Source organism: Amphiura filiformis, chromosome 5 (genome assembly GCF_039555335.1).
Source record: "Amphiura filiformis chromosome 5, Afil_fr2py, whole genome shotgun sequence".
NCBI classification, from domain to species: Eukaryota; Metazoa; Echinodermata; class Ophiuroidea; order Amphilepidida; family Amphiuridae; genus Amphiura; species Amphiura filiformis.
The window spans coordinates 27,368,830-27,393,134 of NC_092632.1; the positions used below are offsets into that span (position 1 = coordinate 27,368,830).

Below are 24,305 nucleotides of genomic sequence, written 5' to 3' on the forward strand. Positions count from 1 at the left end.
TTCGTATCTTTTAAGTTTGTCTCAACTTGTCCCAAAAAATTAAATTAAAATAAAAGTTTAATCTTTATTTAAGACACTGGTTTGATCAATATATTAAAAATGTTGTTACATGGGGTAGAAAAACAAACTTACTTTCTTGTATTTTCCCGTGTATTTCAATGGGACGATTATTTAGTGGTGTGTGCCCTATATGGTCGACCATGAAAGAAAACAACAATTGACCTGACTTTCAACCCAAATAAAGCATAACTTTAACCTTTATATAAAGGGTGTCCCAAAATTCTCGTTTAAAATAACCATGTTAACATATTTAAACAATCATATCTCTCACATTATCGTAAGGAGGGGCTGTGCAATATGTGACCGTACACCACGAATGAGCCGTAAATGTCCTCAATTGTATTCTGAGTTACAGTGTAAAATGGGCATGAAGGTCGTATTCATAGGTACCTCAATTTGGTGCTACGTGTACCTCATTTAGTGAGATACACGTAGCACCAAATTGAAATACCTATGAATATGACCTTCATGCCCATTTTACACTGTAACTCAGAATACAATTGAGGACATTTACGGCTCATTCGTGGTGTACGGTCACATATAAGGCCCGGGGTTTAAAATTTCCAAATGGCGTGCCAAAATTGCTTACCCCCCCACCTCTCGGCCTGCCAAAAATAATTTTCCCCCGCCCCCTTTTACACATCAATTTGCCAAATTTTTGAGATCCCAATTTGCAATGGTCCAGATGCATGTTACGAGCGCAGCGAGCAGGAAAATTTGCATATTAATTTAAGCGTTTCTGTAAGCTTCTGTACTGTTTTCCTAAGCTTTTTTTAGCGCCTATCATAGGCGCCCCATAAATGTGTGCTATCGCTTGCCCTCCTCTATCCCCCCTCTTGGCTTGCAAAAAATTGCTTCCCCTCCCCTTTCTGCTCGCCAAACTTTCTTGCCCCCTCAATTTTACCCTCCCGGTCCCACCAGGGCTCATCTTACTAATACTAGGCCTATAATTCACCAGAATCTGTACATCTGTTTGTACATCTGTTTGTAGGCCCTACATCTGTTTGTCTGTCTGTCCGCCTCTTTTCTCGGAGACTAGGGGTCGCACGTTCCTCAAACTTGGTGGGTGGGTGCAGCTTGGTATGAGGAAGAACGAGTTTATATTGGTTAGTGGGTCAAGGTCACCCAAGGTCATCCAGGGGTCAAATTAGTAAAAACTGTTTTTCTCGGATACTGGGGGTCGCACGTTCCTCAAACTTGACGGGTGGGTGCGTCTTGACCCGAGACAGAACACGTTTGTATTGGTTAGTGGGTCAAGGTCACCAGAGGTCATCCAGGGGTCAAATTATTAAAACCTGGCATATGGGCATGAAACTTGGTGGGTAGGTGCATCTTGACCTAAGACGGAACAAGTTTGTATTGATTAGTGGGTCAAGGTCACCCAGGGGTCATCTGAGGTCAAATTAGTAAAAACTGTTTTCCGCCTATTTTCTCGGGGTCGCACGTTCCTCAAACTTGGTGGGTGGGTGCATCTGGACCTCAGACAGAACAAGTTTGTTTCGGTTAGTTGGCCAAGATCACCCGAGGTCATCCAGGGGTCATCTGAGGTCAAATTAGTAAAAACTGTCGTATGGGCATGAAACTTGGTGGGTAGGCCTACAGTCAACTTTTAGAGTCAAATTTTTGGACGGTCATTTTGGGGTCACAAGGGGTCATCTGAGGTCAAATTTGTAAAAACTATCCTATGGGCATTAAACTTGGTTAGTGCAGTCACCATCAGCCAGGTAATCGCGACAGCCGAGAACCGCCAAATACGGGTAACCGCCTAGTAATTATTATTGCACAGCCCCTCAAAGCCTTAATGTACGATCTTTTTAGATTTTTAGATTTTCTTTTTTTTTCAAAATGATAAAATAGTTAATATGCAATCATTATGAAAGTTCCCAATACATTTGGACGCGAAAAACATTGGAAATTTGCAAAGTAACAGCATCATAAACTTCACCTCTATCGCTCGAAATATCTCGCACTTTTTTGAATTAGCCTTTCCCGTCACGAAGAAGCATTTTCTGATGACTCGCCGGCTTAACACGTTTTAGACAATTTTGATGTATCATGTTTTTCGCTATCTACTGAAGATAGCATGTAGGAGTTATCACTTTTCGTCATTAGGTCAACAGATAACGCAATTCAACGTTATATAACAAGGCGAATGTGGTAAATCTGTTGAAAACTACCTATCCAAGCACATTTTTTGACCAAAATGTAGGTTTTAAAAGTCAAAACCTCAAGTGTTCCTTACAATAAGCTACAATATTTGTCAAATTTTATGTCATTAGGGAACGTACATAAATACCTTGGTGGGGGGCTGGAAAATTCCGAGGGGGTCAAAAAAGTTTTGACCTTCCAAAAGGGGAAAAAAAAAGTTTTTGACATGGCAAAAGGTGGGGTCAAGAAAGTTTTGACACCCATAAAGGGGGTCAAAAAAGTACAATACAAATTTTTGCGCGCTACGCACGCACATTGCCACAATAAAGCCCTTTTCATCCCGATCATGGGCCAAAATAGTGTAAAATACACACAATTTTTGCGCGCTACGCGAGCACATCATCCAGTAAAGCTTTTTTGAAGCTCGAAGATATGTAGGCCTACAGTCTCTCTAAAAACAAAACCGGTATGTACGAGGGGGTATCCAAAAGTTTTTGACATCACCCAGAAGTGAAAGAGCTATACCGATGAAATTTTAAGTATGTTTACTTTCTTCACAGGTGGCGCTAGATGGGCAGTAGCTAGGGCATAACCTGCAAGATGGTGAAAATTTAGGCATGCAGCGTGATTAAGTTCATGCATTTGAAGGGTTAGGCCTACAATGCTCAGAAAATCTAAGATGAAATGAAAGTAATCTACGGTGATGATTGCCCATCATATGGCACTATTGCTTTTTGAAAAAGGAATTTCCAAACTGGTCACATGTCCCTCACAGATGAGCCAAGAGGTGGACGTCCATCACTTACGGATGATGCGGCCACAGTGAAAAAACTCAAGAAAGTGGAGGATCTTATCATGAAAAGGTTATGCGCCTACTTCCCATCTAGCGCCACCTGTGAAGAAAGTAAACATACTTATGAGGCCATTTTTGGACCATAATGTACATAAGGACCAGTGATTACACTGACAAAATTTCATCGGTATAGCTCTTTCACTTCTGGGTGATGTCAAAAACTTTTGGATACCCCCTCGTATGTAAAGCAACTGCAATTGTTTTTCGTCTGTGCCCCGAAATTTTATTTTGCCCCCCCCCCCCCACTAAGAAAGCTGGCTACGCTCCTGATACATCCGCGATAACTTTTAAGACCTGATTTGAAAGCAATTTATTTATATTTAATTGGCCTATAGACATAAGGCCTGTAAGAGTGACACTGATAAATGATAAGTGTAGGGCCTACTGCAGATCTGATTTTTTGAATTTGTAACAAGGTTGAAACTGCATTTCAATAATGAATAAGTTTCATCCACTAGTAAAATAAAGCATTACCTATAGTGTAAACAAGAGCAGAGTATTTTAAGTACCGGTATATACCTTCAGTATGTGTGCGGGGTGGGGTGTGTGTGTGGGGGGGTAAAAAGTTTGGGTGTATACAAAAAGCTACAAAAGGGGGGGGGTCCAAAAGTTTTCAGTCTATAAAGAGGGGGTTCTAAAAGTTTAACATACAGACAGAGGGGGGGTCAAAAAGGTTTTGACATAGCAAAATCAAAATTTTCCAGCCTCCCCCTACCAATGTATTTATGAACGTTCCCTTAAATGAAAAAGCACACTTTGTCCATACACTAGCGTCACTAGAATGAGCAATGGCCAATTCTCTTTAAATTGCAAATCTTGTGCAAAAAGTTACTACTTTCGCCTGACAAAACATTTCAATGTTATTATAGAATCTTTTTTTCAAGTTCTGTTAAGTAAAAAAGAAACCTTAAAAGAAACAATTTGGCAATCCAAACTATTAAAATACAACTTAATTTTGTTGCACCCTGTATTTTCTGTTTCTTAAGTGGATACAGGCGCTGTTTAATAATGTTCGCAAACGACAGCTCGTAACCATTTCAATTTCCACGCATTGCATTGGTCTTGATCTTGGAGCAAAAAGATCATTCTTTATTTCGTTTGGAGAATTTGACATTTGTCGTCTGTATGACCGATGTCATCTTAATGGCTTTTTCAAATGGTAGAGATAAAAGCAACGATGCTGCCGTAAGTTTCCTCAAGTATTTTAATGCTTAAAAGCTTATTACACATATTGATATTACACTGCCATGACTGCTGGATAGGAAATTCGCTGGATATTCATTTCATGCTACTCTGTTACTCAGCCTACTGCTAGCAATAGTATTATTTAATTTATACACGCACCAGGCATAATATATTATACACTTACACTATCTCCGTAATTGCAAGGTTCCCCTTTGCGATAACCATCGTGTATATGCATACTACTAAATTTCAAAAAATGAACACAGTCTGACCATGGTAGGTATAATTACCGTAATAGAAGGAGAATTCACGAACCCAGTTTGTAGTATGATCGTTATGAGTCGATACTGAGCAATCAGGTATGAATGTTGCACTATCGATTTGCTAAGCTTCTTATCTATTGAGCTTGGCCAGTTATGAACCACCGTTATCGCGACTTCTAAGCAGAATGACGTCATCTTTACCCACAAAGCATTGTGGCCGTGACCATAAACAAAGGAAAACAATTTACTTCCGGTAATTTTATAACGCCAATATTTCTTATGGCCAAGCTTGGCGGATCGTAGAAACAACTTTGCCAGTCTTGGAAAACCTTTCCAAATCATTTCCACTGGTTTAAAAGTCCCGCAGACACCCGCCAGTATTACTAATCACGATCAGAAAAAATACATAAATTCACCGTAACTTTGGAAGGAAATGAAGGAATTCGATCAGGTTTTCGCTAGTAAATCAACTTGAACTCGGAAACACAATGACGTTAATCGAAGATCATGTGACCGATGCAAAAGGGCACTAATACCATCCATTTCGCACGGGTCACCTGGGGGGTCGGTTTAGATTAAATTTTAAAATAGATGATCGATATTGTCGCATAACGATCATAAACATCAAAGGCCGTGTTTGAGGGACTGCACTGATTAAATCCATTCAAGTGATGACTCGCGTTGAATAGCGTAATCGGCTTAACCCTATTGAGTGGATTAGGATTTTCTGTGGAATCTCCTTCTATAATACCTACCATGGTCTGACATAGCGTGCCAAGCGCACGGCGTCATCATCCCAAAACATTACAATACATATGTATATATCTTTGTGTCCAAAATTGCTGTGATGATAGTATGGTGAATCCACTCGTTCTACAACAGCTGTGCATGGCGATTTTGTTCGAGATAGGCCGAGCGACTCGGGCTAAGCATATCACTAAAAGCTTACCGTACACAATATGACTATGAGATACTGCAGTGTTTCCATTCATACACGTTAATATGACGATCTGCGCATGCTCAGTACCCCATATGATGTTGCCATTACAAGAAAATTTGATTTGTTGTCAGGTAAAACTCAGGTTTTGTTTTCAATACACTAACTGGAAGTTCAATACACTCAGCTGCGATTGCTGATTTCTTTCAACACATATATTTAACTGCATTTTCACTTAAATGTTTTTAAATCGTACGATAAAATGTGATATATTCAACTGTTTGAGAATATAATTATTATGAAAAGAATAAGCATAGCCCATTCAGCTCAGACCACAGTGCTGTACAGCACTTATTTCTCTGGCTATAGAATATTAAATCACAAGTCTATAAATACAATGCAGCATTATTTTATAGCGAAACACTATATATTAGACTTTATTTCAACACGGAAAGCCCAATTCAACCAAAGTTGTTCTTCCTTGGGGCCGTGCATAAACAAACATACATGTACAAAATAACAAACAATTACAAAAGCTTATTATCTAGGCTTAAACATATTACAATCACAAAATTATTAATTGTCAAAAGCCATTATGATACTCTTATGGTTACTTACCATGCTTACAGGCATGTCATTATGGTTTTTTAGATTATTTTTAAAAGTATATAATGTTGGAGAATTTTGGATATTATTTTCTAGTTCATTCCAGCTTACAGCACCTCTATAAGACAGACTGCGCTTTTTGTACTCTGTTCTTGGCAGGGGTATAGTTACATTAGTTTGGCTTTGACGGAAATTATAACTGTTGCTTACATGACTGAAAATATGACCCAAATAAGGAGGTGCAAGATGATTTAAGATTTTGTAGGTTAAAATTAAACAATTTGAGTTTTGTCTGTCAATTAAAGGTTTCCAGTTAAGTTCAGCACGAACATCTCTGCTTGGTGTGTCCCATTTTGCACCACAGATAGTTCTTGCAGCCCTGTTTTGAATAACTTGAAGTTTCTTTGAAACAGTAACACCACAATTTCCCCATACAACATTACAATAATCTAAGTGTGGCAGAACAATAGCATTATACACAGTACATAAAATATCCTTAGGGAGACAATTTGCCCTGCATTGTTTTAGCATGAACATACCTTTTAGGCTCTTTTTACGTACATTATTGATTTGCTCATTCCAAGTTAATGTGTCATCAATAATTACACCCAGATGTTTACATTTATTAACTTTCCTAATAGTTACATCATTTATGCTGATAGATAATTCTTTAACACTGTTCTTAATTGTATTGAGTCTTTGTCTAGATCCTATTAGCATAAATTCGGTTTTATCAGTATTAAGACTAAGTTTATTACTTTGTAACCAATTATTTATAATTTTTAAATCATTATTAATACATTCCATGATATCATTTGGCGAGTTAGAGGCATAGTACAGCACGGTATCATCAGCATACATATTAACTTTACAATGAGAAACACAATTTGGTAAATCATTTATATAAATAAGAAAAGCGAGTGGTCCGTCAATTGAGCCCTGGGGCATTCCACAAACAGTTTCTTTAAAGTCTGAAAGTGTCCCATTTACAGATGTACATTGGGTGCGACCAGAAAGATAACTAGTAAACCACTTAATACAATATTCACCTACTTTATACATTTTAAGCTTACTCAAGAAGATATTATGATTTACGGTGTCAAATGCTTTCTTCAGATCCAGCAGACATAATCGAATTAAATTACCTTTATCAATTTCATTAAAATACCAATCCTCCGTGATGTTTACGAGAGAAGAAGAAGTGGAGTGAGATGGCCGGAAACCAGATTGGTTTATATTAATTAAACAATTTACATTTAAGTACTCGTACAGTTGGTCGAACACAGCCCTTTCAATAATTTTAGAGATAACAACTAGAATTGAAATAGGTCTATAATTGCTAGGATCATTGGGATCACCAGCTTTAAATACAGGAATCACCTTTGCACGTTTCCAGCATGTAGGAAAAGTACATGATGCAAAAGAATTATTTATTAAATAAGTTACAATTGGTGTGATTACTGGTGATGCTATTTTCAGCAGTCGAGATGGGATGTTATCTAAACCAGTAGCTTTATCACTTGCTAACTTATTGAGTTGATTGAATACATAGTCATTAGTTACATTTACAAATTCAAAGTCTGACTGATCAGTTGGCTGCTTTTCATTGACTTCATAATTACAAAAGTTATTTTTAGGAATCTTACTTGCAAGTTTAGGGCCTATATTAGCAAAAAAAATTGTTCAATTCATTTGCTTTATCCTTAGGTTCAGTTAGTGCCAGGCCGTTTTCAGAATTAATAACAGAGATTTTTGTATTTTTACCTTTGGATGGAACAATATGTCGTAGATGTTCCCAGCTTTTTTTTTTTTTATTCTTGTGTGCATCAAAACCTTGTTTAAGAAACTCTTTCTTTTTATCTTTTATAAGTTTGTTTGTTTCATTTCTAATTTTACGGAAATTTTCCCAGCATTTGTTATCATTACTTGATTTAATAGCAATTTGTTTAAGTTTGTCACGTTTACGCATCATATTTAGCACATCATCGTTAAAATATACAACTTTCTTTATAGCTCTTTATCTGCGTCAATAATACATGTAGAATATTAGAATTGAATACATCTCTACATCTGAGTTTGAACTTCATCACTGAGCGATTTAGCGATCGGTTTCTAGCCAATCAGATAGGACTCCTTTTCTTGCATTCAGAAAATCGAGCTACCTAATTGGTGAAATACCAATCGCCCGTCGCTCACCAACAGAGTATTAGGACGTGATTCATTGCAGGGAAAAAATAATTATTTACCTGTTGTCGACACTGCAGCGTGTGCGTCAGTGCGACGCACATCACACATCAAACTTCCACCATTGGCAATGGTACTGTGTACTGTACAACTTATAACTTATTAAGAGGACACACCAGGTACCACTAAGAACTTTTAATATGTTGTCTCTGGATATAGCATTTCAGCTAGTCCATAATATTAATGATCAATCACACACATCAGCCAGATTTGATAATAAAGGAACACTCTGGCAATCACAACATTATGCCTTAATATATGTTAGATTCTAAAAACAATTATCAAGAACGACTCACATAGTTTTATTTTTAAAACAAACTAATATTGACCTTAAAAATAAATAAAACAGCTGTCTCTCACCATATCCTTCATTAAACAATTTTTGCTGAAAATCTGATATCACATTGCAGAAAAAGCTCATTTTAGTTCCACATTTCCTCTTTCCTGGGTAAATGTATGGACTTTATCATGACAGGCTATGGTTCAGGACATGAAGTGTAGCCTGGTGTCATGATTTTTGATTCTCAATGGGCTACAGTAGGCAAATAATGGGGCATGAAACAAGGTCCGTAGCCTGTTTATTTTCACCCTTATAGTTGAGCAATTTATTTTTTAGGTTCAAGGGACCAATGATAGCAGTATCATCAGCAAGTGTTCTATGGCTGCCCAGGGATACTTTGAAGACAATTTCCTCAAGTTATTTGTCTCCAGTCCAAAGAGTCGGAGAGCTCCATTGATCAACAGAGGCTACTACATCAGAGCTAGGATCATAGATGATGTATTGAAGACTTTTCTTACAGAATGTCAAGGTGAAGAAAAACAGGTAGGATACCAAAGTTGACTTTAGGCCAAGTAAAATAAATAACATGTTTATCGTCCCCGGCCTCACCAATTTTGGGAGATTTTCAACTATTTTTGGTACTTTTCTTATTTGCTCCCTTACTTTGTTTCTAAAATTATTGTGATGAAAAGACATGTTAAGAAGTTCTTGGTTATCATTAATAAACACATTGCAAACACTTTCTTTAAGCTACAAATGTAGGGTAGGGCTTTGGGGGATATAATAAAAAATAATAGGGCCTCCCTGTTTTTATGGCGTGTTAACAAAGCCTTTGCAATTGCAATTTTACACAGAAATGAATACTAAATTTGTAATAAATTAACAAATAATACGGGCCTCCCTCACCAAATTTTGAGAAACTCTGGAAGACATGTTATTTATTTTACTTGGCCTTTTACTAGAGGAAAATCTCATAATGATATGTGTTTGTATAAAATGACTGAGGCATTTTTGAGTAAAAGTTGGTACCATTCAAAGTAGCTATCTTATCAAATTTTGATCAGCTCCCAAGTAACACAGGTAAACCAAGACAATCAGGTAGCTAGTTCCTCATCTAGGGGAATTTCAAGCTAGTGCAATTATTTGCACGAGAACAATTTTTTTTTCAACAAGACTTTTGGAGATTTTGGTGGGTACTTAAGATTAAGGAAAAATACAGTGAATGGTGAGAATTTATTCATCCACTTACACCTTTCACAAATTTCGGTCTTGGGCAATTCACTGGACGTTGATAGTTGTTCCCATTCCCATGGTCTGCTTAACTTCAGGCAGTCAGTCCAATGCTAAGGTGGTATTCCTTTGCTTGTGGTGTAGCCATTTATACAAATTATGTAAAGTGGCTATAGTAGGTTAGATGCCTAGTCCTGCAAGCATGACTTCAGGTTCTTAATTATTATGTTGTCTTCGGACCTGAATTATATTTAGTTACCATAGTTACCATATTTAGTTACTGAAACTAGAAACTAGTTTTGTGCCTGGTGTGTGGATTTTGTCAAGAATATATCCACACCAAGTGTTTTCCTCATGTGATGTGTCAATGCTGCTAACTCCCACTGAAGATTCTTCTGAAGCACAACATTTCAAAGTTATTTTTCTACCTATGTCATGATACAGGTGATATCTCTCGGTGCTGGGTTTGATTCAGCTTTCTTCAGGCTTCAGGCTTCGGGACACCTTGACAGAACTAAGTTTATTGAGGTAGACTTCCCACAGGTTGCTGAAAGGAAAAGGGCATTGATCCAAGCTAATAGAGAATTATTGAAATGTCTGGATGATAACAGGGATGAATGGAGTGCTGCAGAAGAACCATCAGCAGGTAAGGAATAAAAAGTAAAATAAACACCATCAATCCTGTAAAGTATGGAATACAAGTTATAGCAACTAAAATCAAATATTTTCAGGTCTGACATCTGCAGTGTATTCGCAAAGAGGTCAAATTGCAGCATGTGTATTACATGAAAGATTCAAGATACAAACATCAAAATACATTACAACACTCTTTATTTTCTTTACATTTGGTGAGATATGAGAGAGAGTTGTGAGTTATAAATTAGACACTGGCTATGAGACACTACCAGATTGTTATTGCTGCCACCCCAGAGATACTCTGCTGTGCAGCTACTGCAGTGGTATTCTATTGTACCTGCTTTGGTATTGTAGAGCACACACATCAGTACTGGAGTGGTACTGCACTGGTACTCTAGAGTAGCCACAAAGTAGAAGCTGTGCAGCAGTGTACCTCTGGGGTTGACAACAATAGGAATCTTTTTATGTAGATACTTCAGAGGCAAAGTGCATATTGTTTTGATAAAGTCAAGGAGACTGTTTGATAATTCTAGATGTGATCTTGTAATATCATTGTAATTTTTCCATTTCAATTACTTTTATACTACAATTAATTTTCAGATGTATGGTTGAAATCAGAGAGATACTACTTATTAGGAACTGACCTGTGTGACTTGAACAGATTACAGAAGAGCCTTAAACAATGTCAAGTTGATACATCTATACCAACACTATTACTGTCTGAATGTGTCATTACCTACATGAAGGTCAAAAGGTACCATAAGCTTCTATGGAATAAAAAGGGGGGATTGTGTCTCATGCCCAACTGTAACATACCAAAATGAACTATACCATTGATATACCACCTTGATATACTGTGGCAGTGACATTAGTGCGCATTTCATTGGGCCCAGCTACAAATCGCTAGCATTCGGTGAAAGCGATGACGTGCACATGCAAAACAGTTGCCTCTACACATTAATGTCACTGACACATCAGGGTGAAAAATGGTATATCAGATGATTTGAAGTAATAATGTAAGATTTCTGACATATTAATTGTTTGGGTAGTTTTAAATGTGTAGTAAAATAACATAAGTTCTGCTATTGGAAGGATTCTGTGTGCATTTTGAGCCAAAATAATGAGATAAAATGAAAGAAATATCTGTATTATTTCAATGCTTACATCCTGATTTGGCATTTGGAATGGTTGGCTATTTTCACCTCTGGATCCTGAGTAATTTTTATTCAAAATTGGCTTATTGTTACAATTACAACACATTGGGCTTTCATTGTAACGTAGTTATAGAAATATTTTAAAATCAGAATATTGGCTTTATTGTGGTAGTAACTAACAAAATACATATTGGAACAGCAAAAAAAATCAAAAGGAAACTGGAACACAGCCTTTCATTTGCAATATTACTTGATTCAGTTGGTTCCATCTGTCAACAATGAATGTTGGTAAATAGTTGTCCTTGCAAAAAGTAAATATTTCTTGGAGTCGACAACATAACATCACAGTTGGCCCTTATTGATTTAAATGACAACTATTACAAAACACTTGTTTATGATTTGATTTGCAGTTCTAACAGTCTCATTGAATGGTGTTTGAAGACTTTTCCAAATTCCATTTTTGCATCTTATGAACAGGTAAGTATGTAATGACAAGCAGTGTTCTCTTTATGGTCATATGTCACTGAATTAGACCAGCAAGTTTAGAAATTAGCTCAGAAGAATTTGAATACAAGTAAAGCAAATAATAAGGATTATTTAGATTTTTGCTACTCATGGGCTAATATAGGTGCAAAATTAACAAATTAACTCAAGTCAGCCTTAGCGGGAACACTGAGGACAATGGCTGCTGATGTTAAAATAGGACACCATGATTAGATTCTTAAATCTATGTCATAAGATGAATGTGCAAGTACAAGAACTGGTGACAGGAGAGGGAAAAGGAGGACAGGGAATCTCTTGGAACATTTTTTTTTTCTTCTTCTTCTTTTTTTTTTTGTTTGCCTTCTAGTACTTAATAAGGTGTGGCCCTTACATCAAATAGGTGAGGGACAATAAAGTTCAAATTGAGTTCATCATTTTATGTAATGTATGACAATGGTATATACAAACACATATCCTAGGATGTTTGATTAATTTTTTTATGAATGATATAATATTTTTATGATTCATATATCTGACATCCCATTTCACAGATTCAACCGGATGATGCATTTGGAGTTGTAATGTAAGTTGTACTATCATTTCTTTTATTTTTTCAATTTCAAAGTGCCAGTGAGAAAGGCAGTTTGTTTCTTGCTGTTTGCAGATTGCATACTAGTCAACACAAATGCACCATTAACAGGTCTGAAGAACGTATAAGCTTAGCCAATCACTTGATTTTGTTCTTTGTCAAAAAAACAAGAATCTAAAAGCAAAAACATTGAAATCTTTGGTGACATCTTAATTTGTAGAGATTCAAAAACAGGAGTTACAAATCACAAGTTTAAAGTACTGATAAAGCCTATAAGATATAATCAAGCCAGATATAGAAATACTAGTTTGTGTCTGACGTCATCTGTACAAATCATACATAAAGTCTGTAAGCTGAATTTATATCTAGCCAATGAGGTAGCAAGTTTTTTGAAAGGTTCACCACCTCATTACTTATACAGAGTTCAGAGTCAGTAATATTTGCATTGAGCCAAGATTCAGTAATGCCTATGTTTAGAGTCCATAATGTTTATCAAGCAATTTAGTTCATCTATTTTGTTAACAATACTTCCTGCATTCAGCAGCAGCAAAGATTGACCATATTGATCACTGAAAGAACTAATGTTTGCACTTGAGCTAGAGTCAGTAGTATTTATGGATGCATTACTTCATGTAATAGAGACATCAGCATAAGATAACAGTTCTGCAGTACACAGAAAACACATACTACTAGGAACCGGAAGGTTCTGTTGACGAATTAGGTGATGAGGTAGCATAGAATACTTCAGATGCAAAGGTTCTTGGCAGGAAGAGCAAGTGGATCTGCGATGGTCCCGACGAATCGATCTTTCACAATTTGCACAGGTAGCAAGCTTACTTGATGGGCCTGGGTTGGGTTGGATATCACCACTGACCAGGATTTGGCATGAAAATGTGGCATACTGCAGACCTCCGCAAATTGTTGATGGTGCTCATTTGCAGGTATGTCCACAGTTTAAATGTGGAAAGTCTTGTGTGAAAAGCCCTTAACTCTTTGTTTCTATACATAATGATGAGGATAATAACTTTCAAAAGTTCTTTCTTAGGGTTGCTGGAGTTGTGTGTCATCTTTATTTTGTATTGCATTGTTATCAAATCTTTTTTAAACAACTAAACTAATAATATTGTGACTATTTATTTTGGGCAGGCAAAATCATTTCAAGAAGTTGAATTCCACAATCAAAGCCATCCAAACATACCCATCATTGGAAGCTCAGTGTCAAAGATATACATCTATGGTGAGTATCCCTGTCAAATAGGCAGAGATTTAGTAGTACAGAAAAGATTGAAAATTTCCTCCAAATATTAAATACTTCAAAAGCATTCCAATTTTGTCAATCAGGTACAATAGTACAGGGCACTATGGGTTTGGGATTTTATTTTCCTACATTAGTGGAACCAATGTTTTTTGGAATCCTTAAACCTAAAATGATGCAAATTTGATCTATGCCCCCCTGTGGTTCCCACGAGGGGTCGAAGGTCACAGTGGGGCCATAGTTCAAGCTATACTGAAAAGTATTTAAAGTTGCAATTTGTTAAGGACTGCTTGTGAAAACCTTTTACCTTGATAATGATCTCAATTCTGTAAAATCCTAAAAGTTCAACACATTATTTAGTTGCCATACATGATATATGGCAATCCATTACAATGTATTTCCCATGTAGCTTATTACACAAAGTCTGCCTCCTCCTTTGAACCTTTGTTTTCTTTTAGGGCTGGCCTCATTGCCAAGCAGTCAACATGAATCAGTATTATTTGAATGCCTTATCACCAGAGGAGAGAGCAAGAATAGAATCACTGGAATTGTTTGATGAATATGAGGTAAGGTGATGAGAACTGTGCAGCCCTGATGGCAAATGGCAAAACTTACAATTTTGACTTTTTCTATAGGGATCGAAGGATTTTGATGTCTAGGGTCATGTTTGGGTTGAATGAGGTCAATATGCCAAAAAAAACTTGCAATCTAATTTTGTCACTTTTAAACAATAGATCATTACCAAGGTTAGTCAAAGGGTTTTATGTGAGAAGGGTCAAGGATAATAAGGTCAAAGGTCACGTAGGAGTATACCCAATTTTTATGAAATTTCAGAAAATGACATGATTAGGCAAATACTTGCTGAAAATAAATTTAGAGGATGGCTGATATGTTCAAAACCAACCAGTTGTCATTCAAGGTCAACATGCAAATTTGCTTCGATTTGACTGGAACTTGGTGAAGCTGAACATGCCCAAAGGATATTTTTAGGCTACTATAATTTTGGATATTGTCAAAGAGTTTGAACCAGACTGCAAAACATTTCCTGAATGCTCAATTCAGGCATGGCTTTTATACCATGGGTCGTCTGGTTTAAAAACAACCGGTTTTTTTTTATGAATAAATTGATTCAGGTAAAGAACCTAATTTGTGAGTAATGTACTTAATATACTGTATTTGTACCTTTGCAGGAATGGCATCTGAAGTGTGCTCATTATATCGTAGCATATGCCTCAGCTGGAAGGTGTAGAGACAGTTTATCAAAACTCTTCCATTTTCAAGGTAAAGTTTTTCAAAGCATATCATTCCAACTGACTGCTGCCAACCAAGTGGGTATGATTATGGCAAGAGATTATTGTGATGTTGATGATTATGATTTAGGGAGGTGAACATTGTGGTCTTGCAGGGAGAGATTAGGGGGTTGAAGCCTCCCAGGTTGGTTTTATAACTCAACATGCTAAACACAAAATGTTACTTTGTTTTGGCAAAGTGAATAGTGTGAAATTGAAAATTGGCCTGGTAAACACAAGATTTCACTTTAATTTTGGGATAAAATAGTGTACAATTCAATAAATGTTTATGTTTTGCACACAATTATAACAGTAACACAGGACCAAAATGATGCCCACGATGAATTTACTTATTTATTTGTCTTTCCAACCGCGGACAACTGACCCTGATAGGCCACTGGACATGTAAAATACTTGGACCCCCCCAAAGGATTTTTACAAAGACCACTCTGGTGGTGACCAATGTACTAAAATTGGTCCTGTAATTCATGAAGAAAATGTAAAACAAGTGCAGTTTATCTATATCAACATAAAACTTTGAATATGGGCTATTCCTGTTGAAATCCATACACCCTCTATGGAAGACATGACCTTAATCTTCCAAACAGGGAGTGTAAATTTCATATGGTGTTACTTGAATAGGTAACTCCATTTGAAATCTACATCTTTTTGGCAGCTAAATACAATATGTGCATTATTGCATGTTATTAATTATTTTGAAGCAATGTTATGCAATAGTTGCATGTGCAAAATCTGATTGTGCAATATTTTTCTTCTTTCTAGATAAACCAGCTGAAAATGTAAAGTCACATAGTGAACCCAGTATCAATGGTGTAGTCAAATTTAACAAATGGTGCAAGAATTGCAGCTCTCCCATGAAATGTTATGCCCATGCCAGTGCCAGAACTAGTGCAAATAATGTACTTATATGTGGAGGCTTTGGGGAAACAACTCAAGGAAAACATAGCAGACTTAATAGTGTCATGTTACTGAATTTGGATAGTGGAAAGCTTAATACAGCACAGCCATTACAAAAAAGTGATATGATAGGTAGGTTTTCACATTGTTGTTTTTTTATATTTTTCCTTTGGTTTTTATTGAATTTGTTCTTGTTAGAAAGTATTCATTAGGATAGAGTCCGAAGTTTACCATTTTCTAAAATCCATTTTCCGTGTTGTAATCTGTGTTGTAAAATTTGTAAATCCGTGTCATGAATAAAGCTTAAAATGTATAAACAATGATATTAATGTCACAATAAAGTGTTCAATATCGCGATCAATATGATCTGATTGGAATATTCCCACGATAATAGGTTGACTATTACGATGTTTGGAGGGATATAGGGGGTTCATGCCTTGGTAATATACCTTTATTTCGATATTATTAAACAGTATTTTTATCATAAAAATTGACATACACAACTCATGATTGTTTTTAACATTTATTTCTCTTATCTTTTAACAATTTTTGTCACATCATACAAAAATGTAATTTTCTGTGTTATACCTCCGATTCTGTGATTTTCTTCCGTTTTCCGTAAAACGGAAAACTTCGGACTCTACATTAGAATATACATTCACCTTTGAACAAAGGAAATATTCTGAATTCCACCTGTCTGTTCAAATGCACACAGGAGGATAAGCTGACTTGTTACAAGAGGAGTATTTTGTAAATGCACTATCCTACAGTACACTTTATGCAGTGGCGTAGCGTGGGCCATCCAATTAGGGGTACCAACTAAGATTGGGGGCACAAGCCATTTTTTGGCAATTTTCTTACGAGATTTGCAATCGATTGAGGGGACACGTGCCCCTATGACGCTACACCACTGACTTCATGTACAACAAACAGATTCAGATTGGTTAGTATTAAAAAGCCAAATCATCAATTCTTCAAGCAATTCTTTTAACAAGATTGAATTACTTATATACAAATCACAAAACAATTTCTGAGATGAGTGTTCACATCTTTGTTTTTTCAGATGCAAGACTTCATCATACAATCAATTCCATCTCACAATCCCAGTTTATCATCTTTGGTGGTAGGACTTCCCCAGCCAAGCCATGTGCCTCCACAATAATCCTCACTCTAGAAAATCATCAACAAAATGTGTACTATAAACTCAGTACACTGCCCAGTAGAGGCAATGAGCCTACTCCCCGGTGGCGACACAGTGCTGTATTGGATCAGTGTAAAGAAAGGCTTATAGTATATGGGGGATGTACAATTGATGGAGGAGTACTAGATGATCTATGGTGGATGGAGGTTACTTCTGGTATTTGGCACAAGGTAAGGATAAAATATGCATTCAAATCACCAGAAATGGATAGGTTGAATTCAATATATTTTGATGTCTGTGCAATGTGATCGGTGCTTTTCCTAAATGTCCTCCTGAAAGAGTCTATTGCAAGTTCACTTATGAAGTCGGTGGCAACAGTCCCCAGTGGCAACACATCTCTTTGCCTTAATGTTTTGCAGGACAAAAATAATAAAAGAGTGGCAAATTGGTGTAATTGTAAAATACCCTGCACGATTGAGTGAGGACTTGGGTAAGGGTTAGCTGTAGGATTTTGATAAAGGTTAGTATGACATTAGGTCAGGGACTTCAGAAATATTATTCTACAAAGTGAATTACATATAATGATTAGGTAATGGAACGGTATGGAAAAATTAAAATGTTTCGGAGAAAATGGTTTGTCTACCTTTATCCATTTCTTGCAATTAATGTGACTGTGTTTCTTTTTGTTGTTGCACCTTACAGGCAAATACCAGCTGCGATCTTCCTAAACCTAGACATTCACACACCATGTCACACTGGAAACAAAACAAGTTCATCATTGCAGGTGGTATCGCATGCGACCTTCGACCTTTACCCTGCATGTATGTGTTAGAATCTGATTCATGGGAATGCAGTCATTTACATTTGACACCTAGTTTAACATCAACAAGGTTAGTGGTTAGCTGTAAGATAGATGGCATAAGTGGCACTGGCGTTCTGGTTTCAAGTCCAATAAGTGGAGACTTTGGTGTCGATAGGACAGAGTGATTGGAAGATAGCACAGGATACTTTGATGAATTTATGCCTGATGGCTGGGCGATTTGTAACAATAAGGACCTGAATGTGGAGATGTGATCAAGCTCAATATAAGTCCATGTACTGCTCACCATACCAGGACATTCATGAACCCAAACGAGGACTTCCCCGTCTGGTCTGCAGCACTAATGTACTTATACCTCGGCGAAACAATATTGTAAAATAGATCTCATTTGGGAATGTGAAAAAAAAAAAGATATAGACTAAGAGTATACATTTTACAATTCAAAATGAATGGTGAATGTAGTGATTTATGTGTTGGTATTACTATTAGCGGATGAAATAATTGAAAACTGGTCAACATCACTCACCTTTTTAATATCTAATTTCATAGAAACCATTCTTTATCATCATCCATTCATTTGATTTTGTTTTGTTGTTTTACAGCTGTAGATATTCACACACATCTCATATATGTGGGGACAACCTGATGCTTGTAGGTGGTATCAATCCTCTTACCTCCACACAGCCACCAGTAGTTATTATCAATCTCATAGAAGGTACATGGAGGCAATATACAATTCCAGTAAGTATCAACCATACAACTGTTTGCTAAAAACACATAAGAAATTTAGCTGTTGACACCTACCCTTATACACCCCCCAAGGGATAGTTTGGAAGAAAGAGTCTGAAGAGGCACCTCGGGTGTTGGGTCTTGCTGGATTTGGCAGCATAGAGCTTCTGCATAGGGTTAAACCAGAGGACAGAGTACCAGGCTCCTTCCTCTGTGCCTGGACGTCAGGATGTATGTTAAGAATGTCAAGTCAATTTGATGTCACACCAACCGCTGTAACCAATCGACTCTTGGAATCATCAAAATGACATAACACATTTCTGTAATTCATCCATGTGCGAAAAAAATCTAATCCTGATTAAAAAGGCAAAAATGAAGAGCACATGCATGGGTCAGGGGGTGAGTCAGAAGTGATTGGCACAAGATATGGGTTGCTGGTTGCCAATTCTTTCATGAGCAGGGACCAGCTGCTTAATGTCTCAGTCTTTCTAGTTGTTTTTTTACTGTTGGATTTGTCTGGCAAGTGCTATTACAAAGCACAGGTTGTATGAGCTCTAGGCCAGATATTTTGGGTATGGTACTTTGGTAGTTGTTCCCCACCAGGTTCTGGGTGTTGTTTTTTTCACTCTTAATTTATGTCAGTTCACCTGAGCTTCCCTTTTTCTTTAATTATCTTAGACCCACATCCTTGATTATGATCCTTGCATGTATTAATGGTGTCAAGCATAGTCATACCGCACCCTGTTATGTTGCACCATTTATAGGTCATTGTCATAAAGTTATCATTATTCATTGTCAATTTTTGGTAAAATACATTTTCCTGTATCCTATTATCTGTAATGTGTATATTCTTCTATTTTCCACGCTACAGGCTGCAGATCCAGAGCATCCTATTATGCTTCACAATCATAGCAGTGTGTTGATATCAGATGACAAGATTCTCATACTAGGAGGGGGAGGCAATTGCTTCTCATTTGGAACACATCTTAACAGATCACCTGTAGAGTTAACATTAGAACAAGGCCTTCCATGCTAGCTACTTATGAGACGTGTTACAGCAAAAACCACTTCATAGAAAGAAGGCATTCTCTGATGTGAATGGGTCCTAGTAGCCCATAGAACACACAACTTCCATGGTGGTAACCACCGAACCACCATGTTTTTGTTCACACCGCCTAAGCTAAACATTCCAGGCCTAAATCATTTAAATTTACCGTAGTCTACATTTTGATGTGGGGAGGATGAGGATGTCCATCTGGTCAAAAACCTGTAATAAACAGATCCAACAACAAACAGGCAAAGTCCTTCATCATCTCTTAATGAGCAGCAATCGTTCCGTGAATTGAGATAGTATTTTTACACCCACTGTGACAGCATATGTATCAAAGCAGTCTTGATATCTTTCTCATAATCACAAATGCATGCAAACACAACACTCTCCATGATTTGTTTTAAAGCCATATTACAACATTTCTGTGAAAATAAATTGGTATTTATTTTCCATAAAATTGATATGTCCGTTTAATTTTGAGCCGAACAAATGAGGTAAAGCAAAGAAAATTGGAATTTACTACTAGCGCCAATGCATGTTACTCCAGCGGTTGTAATACGGTACGACCCTCTGATGTGTGTGTGTATGTATGTCCCGTACGCCGTGTACGTACTCTGTTAAAGCATACGTGTTCGACTAATATTTCCATCGTAATAATAAAACGACGGTTCCTGCGTTTTATTCAAAATCTCGGATTTTGGCAAAACTACAGCACCTTAAGGGCAGAGTAATGGGAGAGAACATGGACCTTTTCGAGCTTCATTATTTCTGAATTGTATGTCCTAAGTATATAAAACTATACATTTTTGGAAAGGAAATGAGTCAAGGAATCCCATGGTGATGTCAGATTTGTTCAAAAATCTTGAGTTTTTGAAAAAATCACAAAAATTCACTTTTTTACCCCAATTTTTTTGTGACAACTTAGAAAAAAATCCGTTCGGAGTAAAAAAAATTCAGTTAGCTTTTCATGAAGAAGAGACATGAACTTAGGGAAGGTTTTTTTTTTTTTTTGAAATTCGTCTCTTTTTTGAAATATTGAAAAAAACATGTGAAAAAAGCCATTTTGTCACTCTATTAAGCTAAAAATTGCACATAATGGTGTATATTTTTGTTTAAAACAAATATTTTGAAAAAATGAAAAAACCTTCCCTAGACTTTGATGTACTCTAAAGGATAGTGCAAAATGTTTACCCTTTGCTTTCATATTTTTCGAGTTATCTTGTCACAAAAATCGCGCAATATTGTCAAAAGTGAACTCTGAGAAATTGACGTTTTAGTAAAAAAATGTCAAAATTATGCATAAAACGTCCTTAAATTTTAAAACGGTAAGACTTTCACACTTGTAAAAGCTGTATCTGGTGCATGGTCTAAATATGCATCTTTTGCACCAATGAATCTATAATCTCTGCTTTCAGTGCGCCAAAATTCAAAATAATTAAATAATCTAAGTGGCATTTTGACTGCAAATTTTTGTTTTGTTTACACCACATTTGCTGGCGTTAACAACATACCGAATGCGCCTTGACTGCGTTGGACATACGCGTAGAGTTGCGCCGCGTCACGCGCCGCGAATCGCGCGCGAAATCACAATATTTCGCAGATTCAGCGATTTCTGACTCATTATTTCCGCCAATTTACTAAGCTGTCTTGAGCCATGTGACTTTTTAGAGTTGAAAAGAGTGAAATAAATCAAGCAAAAATACAAATAAATATTAGCAAGTTGTATTTTATCAGTTTCAAGTGAAAGAATACATCTTAGTGTTAATAAATATCAAAAAATCTCAAATTCGGTCGTGGACGAATGTGTCTTCCATTACTCTGGCCTTAAGGGGTGGGGTATGAACGTTTGGACAGTATTTATTGTGGGACATTAGAGCACATCAGACATATCAAATTGCATTCTGAATACGAAGAATGTCCTTCTGATATCAAATAATTTTAATTTTTTTAAAATTCGCAATGTAATACACATTTTATGGCAAATGATTAAAAATTGATATTTTTGATATTTAACAGTACTCGAAGTTAACTTTATAAATCTGATGGAAAGTGTATGTAGGTGGGATAAAAAGCAGATGATCAATTGAAAATTTTGACCTTTCGTATTAAAGATACAGATTTTTTTCCCCAAAACACCAATAAAAATTAGGTCTTTTTGGGAAAAAATCCATATCTTCAATATGAAAGGTCAAAATTTTCAATTGATCGTCAGCTTTTCCTTCCAGCTACATTCACTTTAAGAATATATCATTAGATTTATAAAATTTACTTCGAGGACTGTTATATATCAAAATGTGAAAATATCAAATTTTAATAATTTGTCATAAAATTTGTATTATATCGTGAATTTCAAAAATGAAAATTATTTGATATCAGAAAGACATTCTTCAGATTCAGAATGCAATTTGAAATGTCTGATGTGCTCTCATGTCCCACAAAAAATACTGTCAAAACGCTCATTCCAGATCCCTTAAGTCTTGATTTTTGCAGAGTATCTTTGTTTACTAAAGTACATTACAATCGTGTAAAAACCAGAATCTAAAAATTTTGTGAGGGCGTTCTCCTCAGCAAATGTTATAACATGGCTTTAAGAGACACAGGCGATAATCAGTCCTCATGAATATGCAAGAATCCACATTTCATGCAAAGCACAGGGACTCAGCCTGTTTGTGAGGGATGTTTCTTAGTAAATCTGTGATATTACACGGTATAGATCTCTGTGATCAAATGTATTTGCTTTGAATTTCCAAACTGTTGGAGCAATTTACTGGAAACTTTATACAATTGTTTTGGTGACAAGCCTCCATATGTGATGCAATCAAGCCAAATGAATCCCATGTCAATCAATATCAAAATTCAGTTTTTTATTTCATTACATATTAGCCATTCATATTCCCAGAACTTAAATTTGCTGAAAACCCCATCACAACATGCTCACAACAAGACAAAGATGCTCACAACAATTAAATACAAAGGAAGGCGACTCCTATTATTGCCTATATCTCATAATCAATTTTCACAACATCTGATGCATTTTGCTTGATCACATCTCATGTTTGAGAACAAACCAAAAGTTTGATGACGTCATATAAATGAAAGTCCTTTTGTTACAGGGCAAGGGGTCACAGAGTCTGATTATGTTCGTAAAAAATTAGTTAAAATATCGGTTCAGTTGAGGATGGCATTTTTAGCATTTCACACTTGCGTTACAGGGAGGAAGGGAGGGAGTGAGACAGCCTCCTAACAAAAGCACTTTCATTTTTAGGATGTTGTATGTAAACAAACTTTTGAGTTGTTCCATAATAGAAGGGGTCATTTAAAATATTGGACCACTTGCCTTCAAAGTTAGTATTGAATGACGAAGATACACAAAGGCCATGAAAGACTTTCAAAAATATTAATTCCCATCAATTGCACTTAAGGAAAGAAACACAAACAAGTTCTTGATTTGTTCTTTTTTATTTTAAATAATTATAGCTGTACATATTCATGGACATTACACACGTTATAAAGCCCTTGAATTTTTTGTGAAAAAAACCCTCCACATTACATTTAAAAAAATACATTTGTAACTGGTGTACTTATACGCAAGAAAATGAAGTGCAATAAAATGATACACTTCCTTGTTGCCAAGCATCTCCCATTTAGCTGTTATGAGAATCAGCTATTGGCCAACTAAATAGATAGTCATGTGCAATTTAAAAATGGTTAACTTAGCTAAAACATTTTAATAGAAAAGTGATAACATATCATGGAAGGACTAAGAAGTCCTGAATGATGACCACGTAACAACTGAGCATCACAGATTGTTATCTGACCTGGTTTTTTCTGCTTAAGCTGAGCCTGCTAATAGAAATAACAGTGTATTCGCTGTCGTAGTGCACGTTAGTAACCATTGGTTACTGCTACAAGCCTGGGCTCATACACCTGTTCCGAATTTTGATATGCCATAGGCTTTGTGTTGTGATCATTTGGTTCGTAACAAAGAAAGCGTGATCCAGTTGGCCTAGCAACTGTCATATTATAACGTGCACTACGACAGCGAATTAAGTAGCCAAGTATACATAGGTGAACCTCTTTTATACATGTACAATGAGAACAATGTGTGTACCATTTTTACTGGGGATTTTTTCATATCTTTTCAGTGGTTCATGTTGCATCTTGTGATTCTTGATCACATTTACTTAATAAAAGTTAAAATACATGGCCATTATATTCTATCCAGCAAAGGCTGTAACAGTAACAACTGGCTGTAACTTTGTATGCATGTGAATGTTTATTAAATTATGAAAATATGTTATTTTTCACATTTCCAATAAATTTTTAATACATTTGAAAGTGTGTATTTTTTAACCTTGTGAAGTTTATCTGCCAATGATTTTTGTTGTTGCTAGTGCACATTGTAATTTTAGCAATTGAATACCAAGAGGACTT

At 36.3% G+C, this 24,305-nt stretch overlaps 1 protein-coding gene across 1 annotated transcript; it reads left to right on the forward strand.

The window, feature by feature from the left end:
* Window positions 1-4,094: 4,094 nt before the first annotated feature.
* Window positions 4,095-20,336, forward strand: LOC140152103 (tRNA wybutosine-synthesizing protein 4-like). The gene is made up of 14 exons (XM_072174400.1): window positions 4,095-4,246; window positions 8,913-9,119; window positions 10,251-10,452; window positions 11,043-11,196; window positions 12,007-12,073; window positions 12,631-12,662; window positions 13,815-13,905; window positions 14,382-14,489; window positions 15,114-15,204; window positions 15,996-16,262; window positions 17,194-17,501; window positions 17,974-18,161; window positions 18,694-18,832; window positions 19,692-20,336. The coding sequence occupies exons 1-14, from the start codon at window positions 4,187-4,189 to the stop codon at window positions 19,854-19,856; spliced, it is 2,079 nt and encodes a 692-aa protein (XP_072030501.1). The 5' UTR covers window positions 4,095-4,186; the 3' UTR covers window positions 19,857-20,336.
* Window positions 20,337-24,305: the final 3,969 nt, after the last annotated feature.